At 44.4% G+C, this 17323-nt stretch overlaps 1 protein-coding gene across 1 annotated transcript in view; it reads left to right on the top strand.

The window, feature by feature from the left end:
* LRP4 (LDL receptor related protein 4) overlaps nucleotides 1-15297 on the top strand; it is a 53054-nt gene extending 37757 nt beyond the window's left edge. The window contains exons 30-38 of the mRNA XM_080642837.1: nucleotides 39-173; nucleotides 1033-1141; nucleotides 2665-2809; nucleotides 3052-3165; nucleotides 4364-4499; nucleotides 7814-7881; nucleotides 8400-8487; nucleotides 10165-10306; nucleotides 12825-15297. Coding sequence (XP_080498963.1) covers nucleotides 39-173; nucleotides 1033-1141; nucleotides 2665-2809; nucleotides 3052-3165; nucleotides 4364-4499; nucleotides 7814-7881; nucleotides 8400-8487; nucleotides 10165-10306; nucleotides 12825-13157 — 1270 coding nt within the window. The 3' untranslated portion in view covers nucleotides 13158-15297. The remainder of the gene's footprint in view (nucleotides 1-38; nucleotides 174-1032; nucleotides 1142-2664; nucleotides 2810-3051; nucleotides 3166-4363; nucleotides 4500-7813; nucleotides 7882-8399; nucleotides 8488-10164; nucleotides 10307-12824) is intronic.
* The last annotated feature ends 2026 nt before the right edge of the window (nucleotides 15298-17323 follow it).

A 17323-nucleotide genomic window follows, 5' to 3' on the forward strand; every position in this document is an offset into this window, starting at 1 on the left:
TCCTGTGCCTCGATGATCATGTCACTGTTGTATCTCAGGTACCTCTTCTGGACAGACTGGGGCCACATTGCCAAGATTGAGCGGGCGAACCTGGACGGCTCTGAGAGGAAGGTCCTCATCAATACAGACCTGGGCTGGCCCAATGGCCTTACCCTGGACTATGATACCCGCAGGTGGGAATCGTGTCCTCAACAGCCTCCTGGAAATAGGGTGGGCAGAGGAGAGGATGCTTGAGATTAAAGTAGTGAAAACAAAAAAGATAGAAAGCTGTTGGTAGGTGGGGAAGAGAAAGCAGTGAGAAAGCCAAGCAAACATATTCTTAGAGCAGGGGCTGCTGAACCCATCCCTCGTCTCTGAGGTGCGTTTTATTTATCTGGTTTACTTGGTTTTGAGTGTTTAGCAGAGCATGTCCTCTGGCTGGACCCCTGGTCCCACTATCCCCCCATTTAAGGGCATAGGACTTCACATTCCTTGTTCTCCTGATCCCTTCAGATATTGGAATTTACCACTCCTGGTCTGGATTTAAAAAAAAAAATACTAAAGAGCAGAAGAGGGTGAAAGGAGCTCTGAAGTGGTCAGTTCCCCTTTCTGTCCTCAGAAGTAGGGAAAGGAGTCAAAGTCACCCAGGAGTTGGGAAGGAGAAGAGGAATGCCCTCTTCCTTTAACCTCAGTGACGTTTTTGTAGACCCAGTCTCTTCTTGAAGGGCGTTTATAGGAGTTTTGACTTAGATTCTTAGGTAGGAAGATGAGACTTGGTGGTGGCTCCTCGGAGGTCATTAGAGGGCCTGCTCCCCTACCCCCCTTAAAACAGCACTGGCCTCCCCACTTAGGAGTCACTGACTTCTCCTCTTCAGCTTTGGGACTCAGTGACCTCTCATCGGCGGTGCTTCTTGACTGCGCACAGCTCTCGCCAGCTTAACTCAGGAAGGGACAGGCAGCTCTCTGGAAGGGGCGGGGGGGCGGGGCGGGGAGAGCAACTGGGCTCCCTGGCAAGCATTTTGAGCAGCCACTCTTATCTCCTTTCCTTCACAGAATCTACTGGGTTGATGCACATCTGGACCGGATTGAGAGTGCTGACCTCAATGGGAAGCTACGGCAGGTCTTGGTCAGCCATGTGTCCCACCCCTTTGCCCTCACTCAGGTACTAGCTCAAGAAAGTTAGCTAAATCTCCTTAACAGGGGTATTTCCTTGGGGTTCTAAGTTGGCAGCCTCAACCCTAGATGCTATTGAACAGGTGTGCTATGGAAGCTCATTTTAGGGGTGTTTCCTGTACACTGAATCCTTGCCACCACCATGTGTCCTGCTAGGCCTGCCCCACCACTCCCATGTCCCAGCACTCGAAGGAGTGGCTCATAAACGGTGGTGTGCAGAATCAGCTGTGGAGCTAGTTAAAATGCATGCTTCTGGATATAAAGAATCGGTTTCATGAGGGTTGGGCCCAGGAATATGCATTTTAACAAATTCCCCAGTTGAACGGCCCCAACATCTGAGCTCAGGCAGCCCATTTAGTGGCAGGAGGGTAGAGGGGCCAAGAGCCTGGGTGTTGAGGCAGCTAGACAGTAAGTGTTCATTGAGTACCTCCAGCGTGCCAGCTGTGTGGATTCAAGTTCTTCTGTGTCATTAAGTAACTGTGCAACTTGTGCAACTGTGAACAAGATATTGAACTTCTCTAAGCTTCACTTACTTATATATAGTTTAATAAATGAGTTTAATAACAGTATCCTCCTCAAACATACACAGAGCATTAGTCTCTGGCACTCAATGCTTATTATTTCTAATCATTTTAATTATTACTGGCTGTCAGTTTTGAGAGTTCTAACCCTGTAAAATAATTCAGAGAAGGAAAAAAGGAGTTCTACGAAGCCTGGGACCAAAACAAGGATTCTCAATCATTTAAAAATCTTTGTCCCTTTTTGACAAACATCTACTTCTCTGTATGTATTCTACATTATACCTACCAGCCAATAAGATTTTGTCTGACTTTACTTATTATAGGCTCCCACCCCTACCCCCATACTCCAAATATAAAAACTGCAAGATAATATTAACTATGGTTTTTCAATCTGCAAGCTTCCCATGGGGGTTTCTGATGTATACCCCAGGGGCAGAAAGGGAACTCACTTCATTACCCCTCTCCACCCCTACTTGAGATTATCAGGATCATTGCATTAGAAGGCAGCTGCCCACAGAAGTAACCAGAGGATTTCCCAGGGCTCTGAGTGAAAGGCCCAGAAGAGCAAGGACCTTAGAAGGACCCTCCAATTTACTCCTATATGCTAGGTACTGGAACCCACTCATTCGTTGAGCAGGGGCCAAGAACTAAGTAAGTGTAGGGTACTGGAAACTGAGATGAATGAAACACATTCTTGTCCTTGAAGAATTTGACCTGACAAGACAGACAAACATGTAAACAACTGACTATAGAGTGTCAACACTCACTTGTAGAAGTGAGGACAGCATGGAGGAGAGAATGGTAAATGCTATATAGATTGGGGGGAGATTTCCTGGACAGTGTTATATCTGGGGATGCACAGAAGCTGACCTGGTGGATCTGAGATGGGAGCATTTCAGCAGAGGGAATGCACGTGCTGCAGCACAGAAGCTGGACTGGGGTCTGACTGTTGAATAATATTTCCTCTTGTTTGGGATTCCCTATTGAGTAGCAGGACAGGTGGATCTACTGGACAGACTGGCAGACCAAGTCAATCCAGCGTGTTGACAAGTACTCAGGCCGGAACAAGGAGACAGTGTTGGCGAATGTGGAAGGACTCATGGATATCATTGTGGTTTCCCCTCAGCGGCAGACAGGTGGGCTCCTGGGTCCTAAGCCTACTTCCTTACCGTCAGTGTAGGGGGATCACTTCAAGGACTCTTCATGACCAAGACAATTAGAGCCACAGCAGAGCCTTTTGGTTCCTAGACCATTTTAGTCCTCTGTGGTTATACCCCTCCTGAGAATGAGGTAGACCTGCATTTCCTCCTTTTTGAGAAGTGTCAAATTGGAGACTTAATCCTGTCCCAGGACAGACGTTCTTCTGCTTTGCCCCCAGGGACCAATGCTTGTGGTGTGAACAATGGTGGCTGCACCCACCTCTGCTTTGCCAGAGCCTCAGACTTTGTGTGTGCCTGTCCTGATGAGCCTGACAGCCGGCCCTGCTCCCTTGGTAAGTTGGACTGAATGGCCCCTTGAAACAGCAGAGCCCTTGGAAGGGTAGGGGAACAATAGCCTCAGCTTTGTCTTTCTGGGTGGGATCCCCCTCAGAGGGTCTTAGAGAGTAGTGACTGGGAGTAATAAGGTTGTCTGGTAAATTGGCCCAAGCATTACTCTCTTTTCCTGGCCTTTGTTTTTTTTGTTTGTTTGTTTTGTTTTTTTGGTGTGTGTTTTGTGGCTTTTTTTTTAATCCTCACCCAAGGATATTTTTCCATTGATTTAGAGAGAGAGAGTGGAAGAGAGAGAGAAAGACAGAGAGAAACATCGATGTGCGAGGAACACAGCCATTGGTTGCCTCCTGCATGAGCCCAGACCAGGGCCGGGACTGGGGAGGAGCCTGCAACCAAGGTATGTGCCTTTGGCCAGAATCGAACTCTGGACCCTTAGGTCTGCAAGCCAACGCTCTATCCACTGAGCCAAACCAGCTAGGGCTTTTTTGTGTTTTGTTTTTTAAATATGTTTTATTGATTTCATAGACAGAGGAAGGGAGAGGGAGAGAGAGATAGAAACATCAATGATAAGAGAGAAACATAGCCCTAGCCATTTGGCTCAGTGGATAGAGTGTCGGCCTTCAGATGGAAGGGTCCAGGGTTCGATTCTGGTCATAGAGCACATGCCTGGGTTGCAGGCTCGTTCCAACGTGCAGGAGGCAGCCGATCAATGATTCCCTCTCATCATTGATGTTTCTATATTTCTCTTCTCCCTTCCTCTCTGAAATCAATAAAAATATGTGTGTGTTGTTTTTTTTTAAAAAAAAGGAATTAGTATTTTTTAAAAAACAAAAAGAGAGAAACATAGATCGGCTGCCTCCTCCTCCATGACCCTACTGGGGATCAAGCCTGCAACCCACACATGTGCCCTGAACGGGCATAGAACTGGTGACCTCTTGGTTCATGGGTCGATGCTCAACCACTGAGCCACACCTGCCAGGCTCTTCCTGGCCTTTGTGAGTCAGCTAGCCCATCCAGAGCTATTGATATTGGAAATCAAATCCTTTTTAGTTACAGAACTGAGAAGGGCCACTAATGAGGGTGCCCAAGATCAGTGCAGCTAAAAAGATTGCTTTGTCAAATTCTCCTGACGCTGCCCTTGGAACACATGTAGAGATTTGGGGCTTCAGCGACCTATTCCAGTCTTCTTTTTCTCTGCAGTACCTGGCCTAGTGCCCCCAGTTCCCAGGGTTACCAGCATAAGTGAAAGGAATCCAGTGCTAACCAACACACTACCTACCACCTTGCGTTCTTCTACCACTCGGACCCGCACATCTCTGGAGGAGATGGAAGGAAGGTAAGTGGGTTCACATGTGATTGAGGGCACTTTGATTCAAATCACCATCTCCTGCCAGCAGAAAACCATAATCCCAGCTAGATTCTGGCAGATGGGAGGTAGATCACATCATTTGCCAAGAGTCCCTGCTATTCGGTTCAGGAGATGGTATTTAGACCTATAGATTGTTGCAGGTGATTTGAGAGCAAGAAGCTTTAGAGCAGCTTTATGGAGAAATCACTCAGACAGTTCCCTTTCTTTCTGGGACATTTGCTCTTACATCACAGGTTTAGTATATGGTCTGATCCTACAGTTTATTTAGATACCACTAAGCCACAGAGGTCTCTCTACTGCAGATTTATGACTTGGAACATGCCTGGGGATGCTATGGCCGTAGCTTATAATGCCTATAATGTTCAAACACCCATGCATGCATGTGCACATGCACGCATCGTTATTAAGTAAGCAAGCATACCCATGTACAGGTCTCCTGTGAAGTGTAAAATATTAGAGGCCCAGTGCATGAATTTGTGCACCAGTGGGGTCCCTTGGCTTGGCCTGAGGGATTGGGCCGAAACTGGTTCTCTGACATCCCCCGAGGGGTCCCAGATTGTGAGAGGGCACAGGCCAGGCTGAGGGACCCCACCGATCGGCCGCAAACTAACCTACCGGTCAGAGTGTCTGGCCCCTGGTGGTCAGTGCATGTCATAGTGAGCACTTGAGTGGCCTTAGCATATCATTAGCATATTATACTTTGATTGGTTGAACAGCCTACTGGCTGACCGGACACTTAGCATACTAGGCTTTTATTATATAGGATTGTATTTCATTAAACTGAAGGTGCTATCAATTTAAGATGCATCCTAATTTAAAAGATTAAACCAAAAAAATGATCAACCACAATTGTGAGATGCCACGGATTGTAACACACATTTCTATTTCAGTGATGTCAGAATATAGAAAATATACACATCTTAAAATTTATATAATATGATGTTACTCTATTTAAAGAAATTATTTTTATTATTTATTTTTTCTTTATTTTTCAATTTAGAGAAATTCTTTTTTACAAAGTGTAATTTTTATGTACACTTTATAAAAAAAATCTGAAAATGAAGATAGAAATAAAGAAGAAATAAATACCCATTTGTAATTACTCTTAATAGTTTTAAATTTGATATACATATATATATATATTGCAAAATGATTACAATAAGTTTAATTAGCATCCATCACCACATATAATTATAAATTTTTTTCTTATGTTGAGAACTTTTTTTATGTACTCTCTTTGCAGCTTTCAAATATGCAATACTATATTATTAACTACTAGAGGCCCAGTGCACAAGATTTATGCACTGGTGGGGGGGTCCCTCAGCCCGCCTGCGCCCTCTCGCAGTCTAGGACCCCTGAGGGATGTCAGACTGCTGGCTTAGGCCCAATCCCTGGCAGTTGGACATCCCTCTCGCAGTCCGGGGCTCTCACAGTCCGAGACCCCTCGCTCCTTACCTCCCGCCTTCAGCAGAGGCAGGAGAGGCTCCTGCCACCACAGCTGCATGAGCCCAGCTTCTGGCTGAGCAGTGCTCCCCCTGTGGGAGTGTACTGACCACTAGGGGGCAGCTCCTGCATTGAGCATCTGCCCCCTGGTCGTCAGTGCGCATCATAGAAACCGGTGGTTCCACCATTTGGTCAATTTACATATTAGGGTTTTGTTATATAGGATAGTCACCATGCTGTATATCCCCAGGACTTATTTATCTTATAATTGCAAGTTTGTTCCTTTTGACCACCTTTACTCATTTTTCTCCTCCACTTCCCACCTCTGGCAATCACCAATCTGTACTCTGTGTCTGAGTTCGATTTCTTTCTTTTATTTTACATATAAGTGATATCATACGATATTTGTCTTTCTCTGTCTGACTTATTTCACTTAGCCTAATGCCCTCAAGTTCTATCCATATTGTCACAAATGGCAGGATTTCCTTCTTTTTTAATGGCTAGATAATATTCCTCTGTGTGTGTGTGTGTGTGTGTGTGTGTGTGTATAAGTAATCACATTTTCATTTGTTGATGGACACTTAGCTGTTTCTATGTCTTGGCTGTTGTAAATAATGCTGCATTGAACATGGGGGTGCAGATACCTTTCAAGACAGTAATTTCATTTCCCACTCTTACTGTTTCCAACATTTTTCTATTAGAACAGTTTTTTTCCCCATGTAATACATACCAATCTCTTTATTTTTAATATCAACTGTAGCTTAAAAGATAATCAACACTTGATTTCAATTCTGAAAACAGAAACATAATAATCCCAACTAAGAACTCTAGATTCATGTCCCTAAAATTGTAAGATTTGCATATGATCAAATTCATTCTATATGTCCCATTTTCTCTTTTCATTTTTTATTTAATATATTTTATTGATTTTTATTTTTTACAGAGAGGTAGGGAGAGGGATAGAGAGCTAGAAACATCGATGAGAGTCGATCAGGTACATGCCCTTGACCGGAATTGAACCTGGGATCTTTCAGTCCACAGGCCGATGCTCTATCCACTGAGCCAAACCGGTTAGGCCCCATTTTCTCTTTTTAGAAGTGTTTATGTAGAAAAGCAAACATGCAGATATAAACATGTACCTTTCTCACTAACTTTTAAGTACTATCAATCGTTATTAATCTCTGATTTTCTTTGTGTTTATTCAGATATTTTCTGTCAGTTCCATTTGAAGATTCAGTGCATCTTGGTTTCAGATGTTCTTGCAAGCACTTTTTCTCTAGGCTTTTAGGAGATGCCTGTGATTGGCTGCTCACAATGTGCCACAGGAAGTTACCTTTTTAGCATTCAAGTTAGTTACCTGAGCCCTCCCTCTGGATGTCTTGCATATTCCTTTGTGAAAGAATGAAGAGGCGGAAAAAAGTGTTGTTTGTTATTTTCAGGTCTATTTAGACCTTGTGTTAATCTTTAATCAGTTTTGCTTGACTGGTAGCTTCTTTCAACTCATCCTGGTCGTTTCATAAAGCCTTCTATTGATGTACTTAGTATTCTTTCAGCAGCTTCCAGCTCATCTGAAACCTGCTTCTTCTTTTAAAGGAATCCTTTTAAAGGGGTACATATTTTTAAACACATTTACACATGATATAGCATCTTGAAGGCTGTGACTCACATGGATTTCTCTGTATTTCCTAGTCCTGCCCTCTCTATACTTCTATCTCCCATCTGGTACAGCTCTTATATCTGAAAGCCCCATTCACAGGACTTTCCCTTCTTCCCTGGAGAAGGGCAAGATCTTTATCAAACACCAGTAGTCTTCACACTCGGTGTTCTGTGTCCCACAGATGCTCTGAAAAGGATGCCCAGCTGGGCCTCTGTGCACATTCCAATGAGGCCGTACCTGCTGCTCCAGGTAAGTTCCGAGTGCCCAACTGTCTTGAAGAAGATGTAAGGAACATCTGTCTCTACTGACATCTTCCAGAACCTTCATGGGGACTCTTTGGGGTGGACTAAATCCATAGAGAGAATAATCATAATAGCCACCACTTATGGAGTACTTTCCACATGCCAGGCATTTGTTAAGCTGTGTGTGTGTGTGTGTGTGTGTGTATACACACATTTAACCTCCACCAGCCCTATGAGCAATTTATTATTTACATTTAACTGATGAGAAAACATAAGTTTAGAAGTTAAGCATCTTGCCCTACATGACAGCCAGTAAGTGGTGGAATTAGGTTAAGTGATGCTGACTGAATGATAGGTTTCTTCTCAGCCATCTACCCCTGTGGCCTCTCCTCTGAGAAGGAGGTCCCTAGCCATCCTCAGATGATGTGGGGCCCAACACCTATGAAAGTAGCCCTTCGTTGTCCCACCCCTCACGCCCACTAGAAGATTGTCAGTGGTCCCCTAGTGTCTCTCTGTTCTTCCTAGGGGAAGGACTTCATGCCAGCTATGTCATCGGTGGACTCCTCAGCATTCTGCTGATTCTGGTGGTGATTGCAGCCTTGATGCTATACAGGTAACCTCAGCCTCTCTGCAGCGGGGACCACCTGCTTGTTGGTCCTCATTAGCGCATCAGGGATCTCCCAAAGCTCTGTAGTTTGCTAATTCGACCTCTGACCCGCTTCATTTCAAGGTTGGGTCCCTGGTCAGAGCAGCAGAAGGGAAGGGCAGAAATCTGAATTCTGACTCTTCTTCTGCAGCCACTGCCCAAGCCCTCATTTCATGACCACAGCAATCCTTGGGATTTTCTTTATAAACTAGGATGCTGAGGGCACAGCAAGTGCTACCCAGGGTCACACAGGAAGAGGTGAAGCTGGGACTGACTCTAGCATCTGCTTTTCCATGACCCCATAGTACTTCAAACCATTGAATTTGAAGTGATTTTCTCTTCACACAAACACAGCCCTTTACTACAATATTGGGTGATATATCATTGCTCAGTAGGGATCTTCCTAAAAAGATTGAGTGTGTCATTATCAATTTATATTCTCTTTATGACCACATATATCTGTGTGTGTGTGTGTGTGTACATATATACGTATATGTATATATATATATATCCCCCAAATGTTTTAAACACAGCTTGCAGCAAAAATGTCAGGATTTTGTGCTGCTGCCCCTTCTGACAACAAGTTGCCATTTAATGAATGTGTGTCAATGCCACAACAACCTTATAATACAGATATTATTATTCCTTACTTTACAGATGAGAGTCTGAGGTTCAGAAAGTTTAGATTATGTCCAGCTAGTAAGTAACAGAGGTGGGCTGAAACATAGATCTGTCTTGACTCTAAAGCTCGGTGTATTAGTTGTCTAGTGCTGTATGACAAATTACCACCAAATTTAGCAAATTAAAATGGCAACCATTTATCATCTCACAATTTCTGTGCGTCTGAAATCCGGATGCAGCTTAACTGGGTGTCTCTGCTTTAAGGTCTCTTACAGGGCTGCAGTCCAGGTATTAGCCAGAGTTGCAGTCTTATCTCTGAGCTTGACTGGGGAAGCATCCCCTTCCAAGAGCACTCATAGAGGTGTTGGCAGGGTTCTGTGCTTCACAAGCTGTTAAACTGAGGCTCTCAGTTTCTTGCTGGCTGTTGGCTAGAGACTCCCTCATCAGTTCCATGCCTTATAGGCCTTTTCAGAGGACAGATTACAACATGGCAGCCTGCCTCCCCGAGAACAAGAGTACGAGAGAGTGAGAAAGGGAAGGCAATGTAAGATGCAAGCCATACGTTTCTTTGTAACCTAATCTAGTATCCATCACTTTTGCATTATCTGTTAATCAGAAGTGAGTCACCAGTTTCAGCCCACACTCAAGGGGTAGGGATTCAGAAGGTGTGAGTACCAAGAGGCGGGACCACGGGGCCATCTTAGAGGCTTCCTACCACACTTGGGTTACAATTCCCTGGAAGCACCCTCATAAAGATCTGAACTAGCCCTAACTGGTTTGGCTCAGTGGATAGAGCGTTGGCCTGGGGACTTAAGGGTCCCAGGTTCAATTCTGGTCAAGGGCATGTACCTTGGTTGAGGGCACATACCCAGTGGGGAGTGTGCAGGAGGCAGCTGATCAATGTTTCTCTCTCATCGGTGTTTCTAATTCTCTATCCCTCTCCCTTCCTCTCTGTTAAAAAATCAATAAACTATATATTTTTAAAAAATCTGAACTAATTCCTCATCACCTTTCCTCCTAAAGACACAAAAAATCCAAGTTAACTGATCCTGGAATGGGGAACCTAACCTACAGCAACCCCTCCTACCGAACTTCCACTCAGGAAGTGAAGATTGAAGCAATCCCTAAACCAGCCATGTACAATCAACTGTGCTATAAGAAAGAGGTAAAAATTAAAATTTCTATTGAAGGGGTATTTTGTGTGGTGGTGGGGGGTGTTATTTCCAATTGCCTGAATAAATCAGTAATGGATGTTGGGTAGTCCCACCTACCACTTGGGAAGTTATAGTGAACAAAAGAACTGAATGGGATTTGGGTTTCTAGATCTAGAACAGGGGTGGGGAATGTCTGGCCCATGGGCTGTATAAGGTCTGGCCCTACCAAGGCATTAGGGGTGAGTTAATTAAATGTCTGATCAAATATAGCAGGCTAATTTTTAAGTTGATAATTTTGTATGGCCTGCGAGTGATGTTATAAATATCCAAATGGCTCTTGGCAGAAATAAGGTTCCCACCCCTGATCTAGAATCATAGATCTGTTGGATTTCTGAAGGACCCTAGTGAGAGCAAGGTTAGAAAACAGATCCAGAGGTTTAGGAATGAAAACATATGAGTGTGCACAGGAGATGTTTTGCTTTTGTTCTTTTAACTCCTTTGTTGCTCCAGTAAAAAAATATTTGCTGGATGTTTAGGCTGGATGAAAATAGTCCCATTTCCACTAGGGAACTATAGCCTGAGGTTTCAGATTTATCTAGTCTGATAAGACCCTTGTTTTTCTAAACTCCTGTAACCCTTCATCAAAAGTTATCCATTATGAGACCCTAATCAGTCTACTCTCTTGGTCTGTCTAGCAGTCAAAACCTGCCTTCATACCTGTAGGGCTCCCAGGCATAATGAATACATTTTACATAATAATTAGGTACTTTCTGGATCCCTGAATTCCCCTACTTCAGAAGCTTCCACTACAAGCCAAACAGAACCTGCAGGATAGCGTGCAGTTCTAGGGACAGAAGACTCCTTCTCAATTAACGTCTTTGAGAGAAAGACTCAAAGATTCTTGGGTCCCTGGAGTGTCTGATACCCCAGAGAACAACCCCAATAAAGGCCAGAGGTTATAAATTTAAATCACGTGACCTCTTTCTTCTGTTGTATGCTTTTTCCTCAGCAGCTTTTTCATCCCTCTGATAGTCTCTCACCCTTTCTCTTCTGATTTCCTCTTGATTTCAGGTACCTGTGTGTTTGCAGAGGGAGTGGTGTCCCCCAAATTGTGCCATGTCCCCCACCTCTCTCTAACTTACCCCATCCATGTGTCTCTGTGATGAAGACTGAGTGGCATGCATCTTATCCGACACTAATTTCAGCTTGGAGGGTGTGCTGGGTGACTGGGCACATGTGTGCGTGCATGTGTGCTTGTATGCCGTGTGTCTCTCTGCTTCCTCCAGGGAGTTGTCACTCCCAGAGGGTAGGAACCGTTTTATATTGTGTAATCATCCAAGTATCCTGCTTAATGTAGGCGCTCAGTAAATACCTGTGGAGTTGAATTGTTACTAAAATAGAGCAGCAGATGCAGGACTCTTGGCAGGCATGCTGTCCCAGGGATGGAACCCAAGCCATGGCCCATCTTCTCCTGGCACTGGCAGCATATTGGTTGGTATCCCCCAGAAACCAGGAATAAGACTACCCTTTGAGGAACCCATAAAGGGAGAAGCCTGAGTCGAACTTAAGACTGTCCTTGGAATCACCTCAGATTGCAGAGCCAGAATAACCTCCTACAGAAGCTTTTATGTTACAGGACCCCCGTGGACTGACTTAGAATCCAAGTAACAGGATTTTTTAGATTCCTCCTATCTTACATCCAAAACTTTTCTCCTTAACAAAATTAGAAAGAATTAAGAATAAAATAGCCCTGACCGGTTTGGCTCAGTGGATAGAGCGTCGGCCTGCAGACTCAAGGGTCCCAGGTTCAATTCCAGTCAAGGGCATGTACCTTGGTTGCGGGCACATCCCCAGTGGGGGGTGTGCAGGAGGCAGCTGATTGATGTTTCTCTCTCATCAATGTTTCTAACTCTCTCTCCCTCTCCCTTCCTCTCTGTAAAAACATCAATAAAATATATTTTTTTAAAAAAGAATAAAATAGCACAAAAATAGCTTAAAGTCTTGGGTAAATGTACATTTAAATGTTTTTGTCAATTGCTTCTGATCAGGTATATCAGCATTGTGTCCCATTAATAAATCACAATAACAATGTAATAATAGCTAACATGATTTAGTGCATCTTCTGTGTCAAGCACCTACTAACTGCATTCCATGTATCGCCTGCTTTAACCCTCACAGTAATTGGTAATGAGGATTGGACACTGTTATTCTCCCAAACTGCAGATGTGGAGACTGAGTTTTAGAGATGCTAAGTAATTTGCCAAAGTAACATAGACCGTGAGCATCTGATGCAGGACTGGAAGCCATGGTTCTCCCTCATCCCCGTGTGCTAACGCTAACAATCTTCATGCTCCTCTCCTTTTAGGCTAAGCCTCATCTATTTGCTCTGACCAAGTTTTCCCATTTGTTTGTGGGATCTTTCTGCTCTTCATGCCCACTCTTACCCCATCCACTTCCTTTTCCAGTTCGCCATGAGATCCTTTATAGAGAGCCAACCAACTGATCATGTCTCCCCACTCTCCACCCTAGGGTGGACCTGACCATAACTACACCAAGGAGAAAATCAAGATTGTAGAGGGAATCTGCCTCCTGTCTGGGGACGATGCTGAGTGGGATGACCTGAAGCAACTGCGCAGCTCACGGGGGGGCCTTCTTCGTGATCACGTTTGCATGAAGACAGACACAGTGTCCATCCAGGCCAGCTCTGGCTCCCTGGATGACACGGAGACGGAGCAGCTGTTGCAGGAAGAGCAGTCTGAGTGTAGCAGTGTCCATACCGCAGCCACTCCTGAAAGACGGGGCTCTCTGCCAGACACAGGCTGGAAACACAAACGCAAGCTCTCCTCCGAGAGCCAGGTCTAAGTGCTCATGTACCCCTCCCTCCCTGCCTGCTCCTTCTCATTATGGGCATCCAGTCCTTGTGCTCACTTATACAACAGGCCCCCTTCCTGTGTGCTTGTCCCACTCCTCCTCATCCCACCCCATATCTGCTCCCGAGCCCTGCACAGGAGCTGCTTCTGTCTGAGTCCATAACTACACAAGAAATGATGGCGCAAGACATGATGGCACATCCAAGAATTTAGACCTGGACCTTACTGTGAACCTCGCTTCTTGCACTCCGTCCTGAGCCTCCCCAAAACAAGGCTCAGTAATGATTCCTCATCAGTACAGAGCTCCACCTCCCCTTCCTCTGGTGCCCTCAGTGCCTGCCCATAAGAGCTGATGTTATAAGACTGCACTCTCCTCCATCAGAGCTGGCCTGACCACTTCTCTGAGAGAAATGGCTTACCAAGGGCTGAGCAGGGGATCATGGGTAAAGAAAGAGATGAAGGATAGAGCCTGAGAGGAGTAGGAGGAGTCAGCCCAGCTGGTATGGGCATCTGGCAAACCTCTAGCCTCACATGCATTGGTAATATGAAAAAGCTTTTAGGGTTGGTTGGGCCTGGGTGTCCTGTCCATTGCTGGCAATGGATATTATCTCAAAGAGTTGCTGTGTTTCAATTGGTGAAATCTGGGTGTGACACAAGCTATTCTTCCTCCTGGTAGAAAGCCTAGAGCCTTTCTACCTTCAGATGACTGGGGGCCCCAGCATGACAGCTGGCTAATATGAATTCCCTCCTGGTACCACCACTGGCCAGTACCTCCTTAAGTCTTTGGCTCTAAGCAACCAGGTTGTGAACCAATGGCTTGAGTGAATGTGGGGCCAGGAGGGCTGACTGCAGAATCTAAGAAGCACTGCCTAGCCCTAGACCAAACATAGCATATCACCCTTAATGTTCTGCCAATCTCTCTCTCCTCATTCTTTGGGATTTTGAGCACAGAAATCCAAAACAACCTTTCAAAGAAGGGCCAGAAGTGTTCATAAATGGTCAGGAAGAGCAATTGGGTTAGAGACTTGGGGCCACCAGGGCCTAAAGGAAGTATTCATGAGATTGAACTTCCTGTGTTCTCTCTTAGGTGCTCAGGGATCTAAGTGGACAGAGAGCCTGTGGCTATGAGTGGTGAAGTTTCCATTCCAACTCTCTTCCCAACTGAGTGACTTACTTTCCAGGCTGAGATGCTTATTCATACAAAGAGCATGTGTCTCATGTCCGTATCCAGGGAGTTGAGACTTTTTTTCTGTCCTACATTTTCTACCTAGTTCGTTCTTTCTCTCTCTCTCTTTCTCTCTCTCTCTCTCTCTCCTCTCCCCGTCTCTCCCACTCTCCATCCCTCCCTCCCTAATTGACTTCTTCTGACCTAGCCTGTGGTGAGCAGAGCTAAATAAAAATTACAAGGACTAAAAAGGTAGAGAGAACCACTGATGAAGCCCTCTCAACCCAGGGCAAATCCAGACCCCTTCCACCCAGGAATTAGAAATGACAGGAGAGAACAAGGGCTGAGAATGGAGGGGAGGGCTTCTAGAGGAAGTTTCCTGATTTGAAACATCTCCTATGGTTATTGGTATTGAGAAGCCAGCTGTCAAATGCGAGTGAAAAAGGAAAGTAAGAGCAAACCTTTTCTGGTCAGTTCTAAGACTGCTTAAAACAGGTGACAAGCCCTTGGCCCTGCTCTCAGCAGGCAGCCCTAGGTCTAGGCCTATACAGGGCAGTCAGGCCAGGCCAAGAAGGCTTTTCCAGTGCACAGCGATGGAAAGGCAAGATGCCACTTCCAGGAGGAAAGGGGGATATTTCACGCTTGATGGGGAAGTAAAAGAAGGAGCACTTTGGGTCCTCAGATTCACAGTTGGGGACGGATGAAAGGGGGAAGGATCTTATTGCACTTGGGCTGTTCAGAATGTAGAAAGGACATATTTGAAGAAATATCTATTTGAGCACTGATTTACTCTGTAAAAAGCAAAATTTCTCTGTCCTAAACTAATGGAAGTGATTGTCCCACGCTCATGTGTAATGGTTTTAACGTTACTCACTGGAGAGATTGGACTTTCTGGAGTTATTTAACCACTATGTTCAGTATTTTAGGACTTTATGGTAATTTAATATAAATTTAGCTTTTCTTAATCACCTTGCCTGACTTGGAGTCATGACTAATAACTGCACCTGCTGTCTGGCAGACCCATGCCAGGGGAAACCTGCTTGCAGATATCATCTCAAAGTCCTTTGGGGATATGGGGATGGTGAAGAGCAATAAAGGGTGTTAAGTTCCTGGCTGGAAGTTCAGCTCATCTTGAGAAAACAGGCCAAGACCAGACTTCATTGGCTTCTGAAATCCTTATTTCCTGTGGAGGAAGGATAGCAGATAGGTTTCATCATGAGTACCAACTCTGATTGGTTGGTAATGGCTGCCTGAGGTCCTGTCCAGACTCAGTGGGAAAAGTGTCATGATCTTTAGTGACATATCATTCAGGCACTGGGAAAAAGTGTCATGGCATTTATACCATGTATCTTCTATTTCAGTTCTAGGCCTATGAGAACTTCAGTGTCACAGAACTTGACTTTGCCTTGCAGTGATGGTCACTGGCAAGACTATCTGATGTAAGGAAAGTGCTGGAATAGGAACAAGGGGGCAAATTCCCGTCCCAGATCTACCACTAGTTCTATTTGATCTTAGTCAAGTCTCATAGTTACTCCGATAATGGATCACACAAACACTAAGATTCCATTTATTTTTAGTTTTTTAAAATATTTTATTGATTTTTAGAGAGAGAGGAAGGGAGAGGGATAAAGAGATAGAAACATTGATGAGAGAGAAACATCATCAAACGGCTGCCTCCTGCAAGCCCCCTACTGGGGATCAAGCCCGAAACCCAGGCATGTGTCTTGACTAGGAATCAAGCTGTGACCTCTTGGTTCCTGGGTTGCCACCCAACCACTGAGCCAAACCAGCTGGGCCAGTTTATGTTTAAAAAGCTGTCTTCTCATAGCTCATCCACTACATCTTTAAGGCTAGAACAAGGAATTGGGGAGCTCTTCTCAGATTCTCTCAGTGAAGACTGGGAATCATGAAAGTCTCAATGCCAATTATAAAGTTTGATGTCGAGGCTCAATAGTTAATTTTCTAAACCATAAACCATGTATAGAATAATGCTCCCATTCATTCATCTCATACTATGGGTCAAGCACAGCCCATGCCTGATCAGAGCTTCAAGTCTGACAACAGCAAAAAGGAAGAAAGAAAAAGAAAGACAAGAGTATAAATTATAATGTATAATTCTTCCAACTTGGTGGGGGATAGGTATGCTAAAACAAAAACAAGTGTAATAGCTCAAGGACAACCATCCTCCCACTCCACTATTCTTTTTTGAAGGAAAAAAAAAAAACAACTCACACAAAGAGAAAAGAAACACAGTTTAAGCAATGAAATCCAGCCTAAAGCACAAGCTTTATATACCTGTAGGAAGTGCCCCCTCCCAAAACATCAGGGTTATAGGCCAGGCAATGAACAGTTGGAAACTCAGGAAGAACAGTTCAAATGGAAGGAGAAAATGGCATTGAATACACACCATTTTCTTGGTAAACTGGAGATGTTTCTGGGAGAACAAAATTTGCATTTTGCTACCATGTGACATGTCAGCTAGTTTAATCAGGCATTCAGCACTGCGTAGCCTTAGAGGTCCTGCTAACCTTTGTCCTGTCACTTCAGCAGGAGATGGGAAAGAACAGGGCTGGTCTAATGGCCCAGGTCTTGACAAGAACTTGGCCACTGGCAAATGAGAATTTAGAAACAGTGTCAAGGACTAGCACCCCATTTTCAGTTGATAAAAATGCACTGGCTTTTAGTTTCCCTTCCTGACCAGTCAAATGAAAAGGTTGAAACAGATGACTACTAAGGTCATTTCTAGCCTGAAACTTGTATTACGTTTGTTCCAGGGAATCTTGGAGATGAAACAAAGGTTGGAAACTCCTTGTCTGTTCTCTGGATATAAAATCTGAAACTGATTTATAGATGATGATGAGTCAAATTCTAACAAATTGGATTATATTTTTGCAAACTAATTACATTCACAATATAGTCACTGCCCTTCTTTCTATATTATATGAACAAATGTGGGAGCTAAGATGGAAAGATCTCTGTGGCCCATAGAGAGG

This window comes from Plecotus auritus (assembly GCF_963455305.1).
Source record: "Plecotus auritus genome assembly, chromosome: 9".
NCBI lineage: Eukaryota > Metazoa > Chordata > Mammalia > Chiroptera > Vespertilionidae > Plecotus > Plecotus auritus.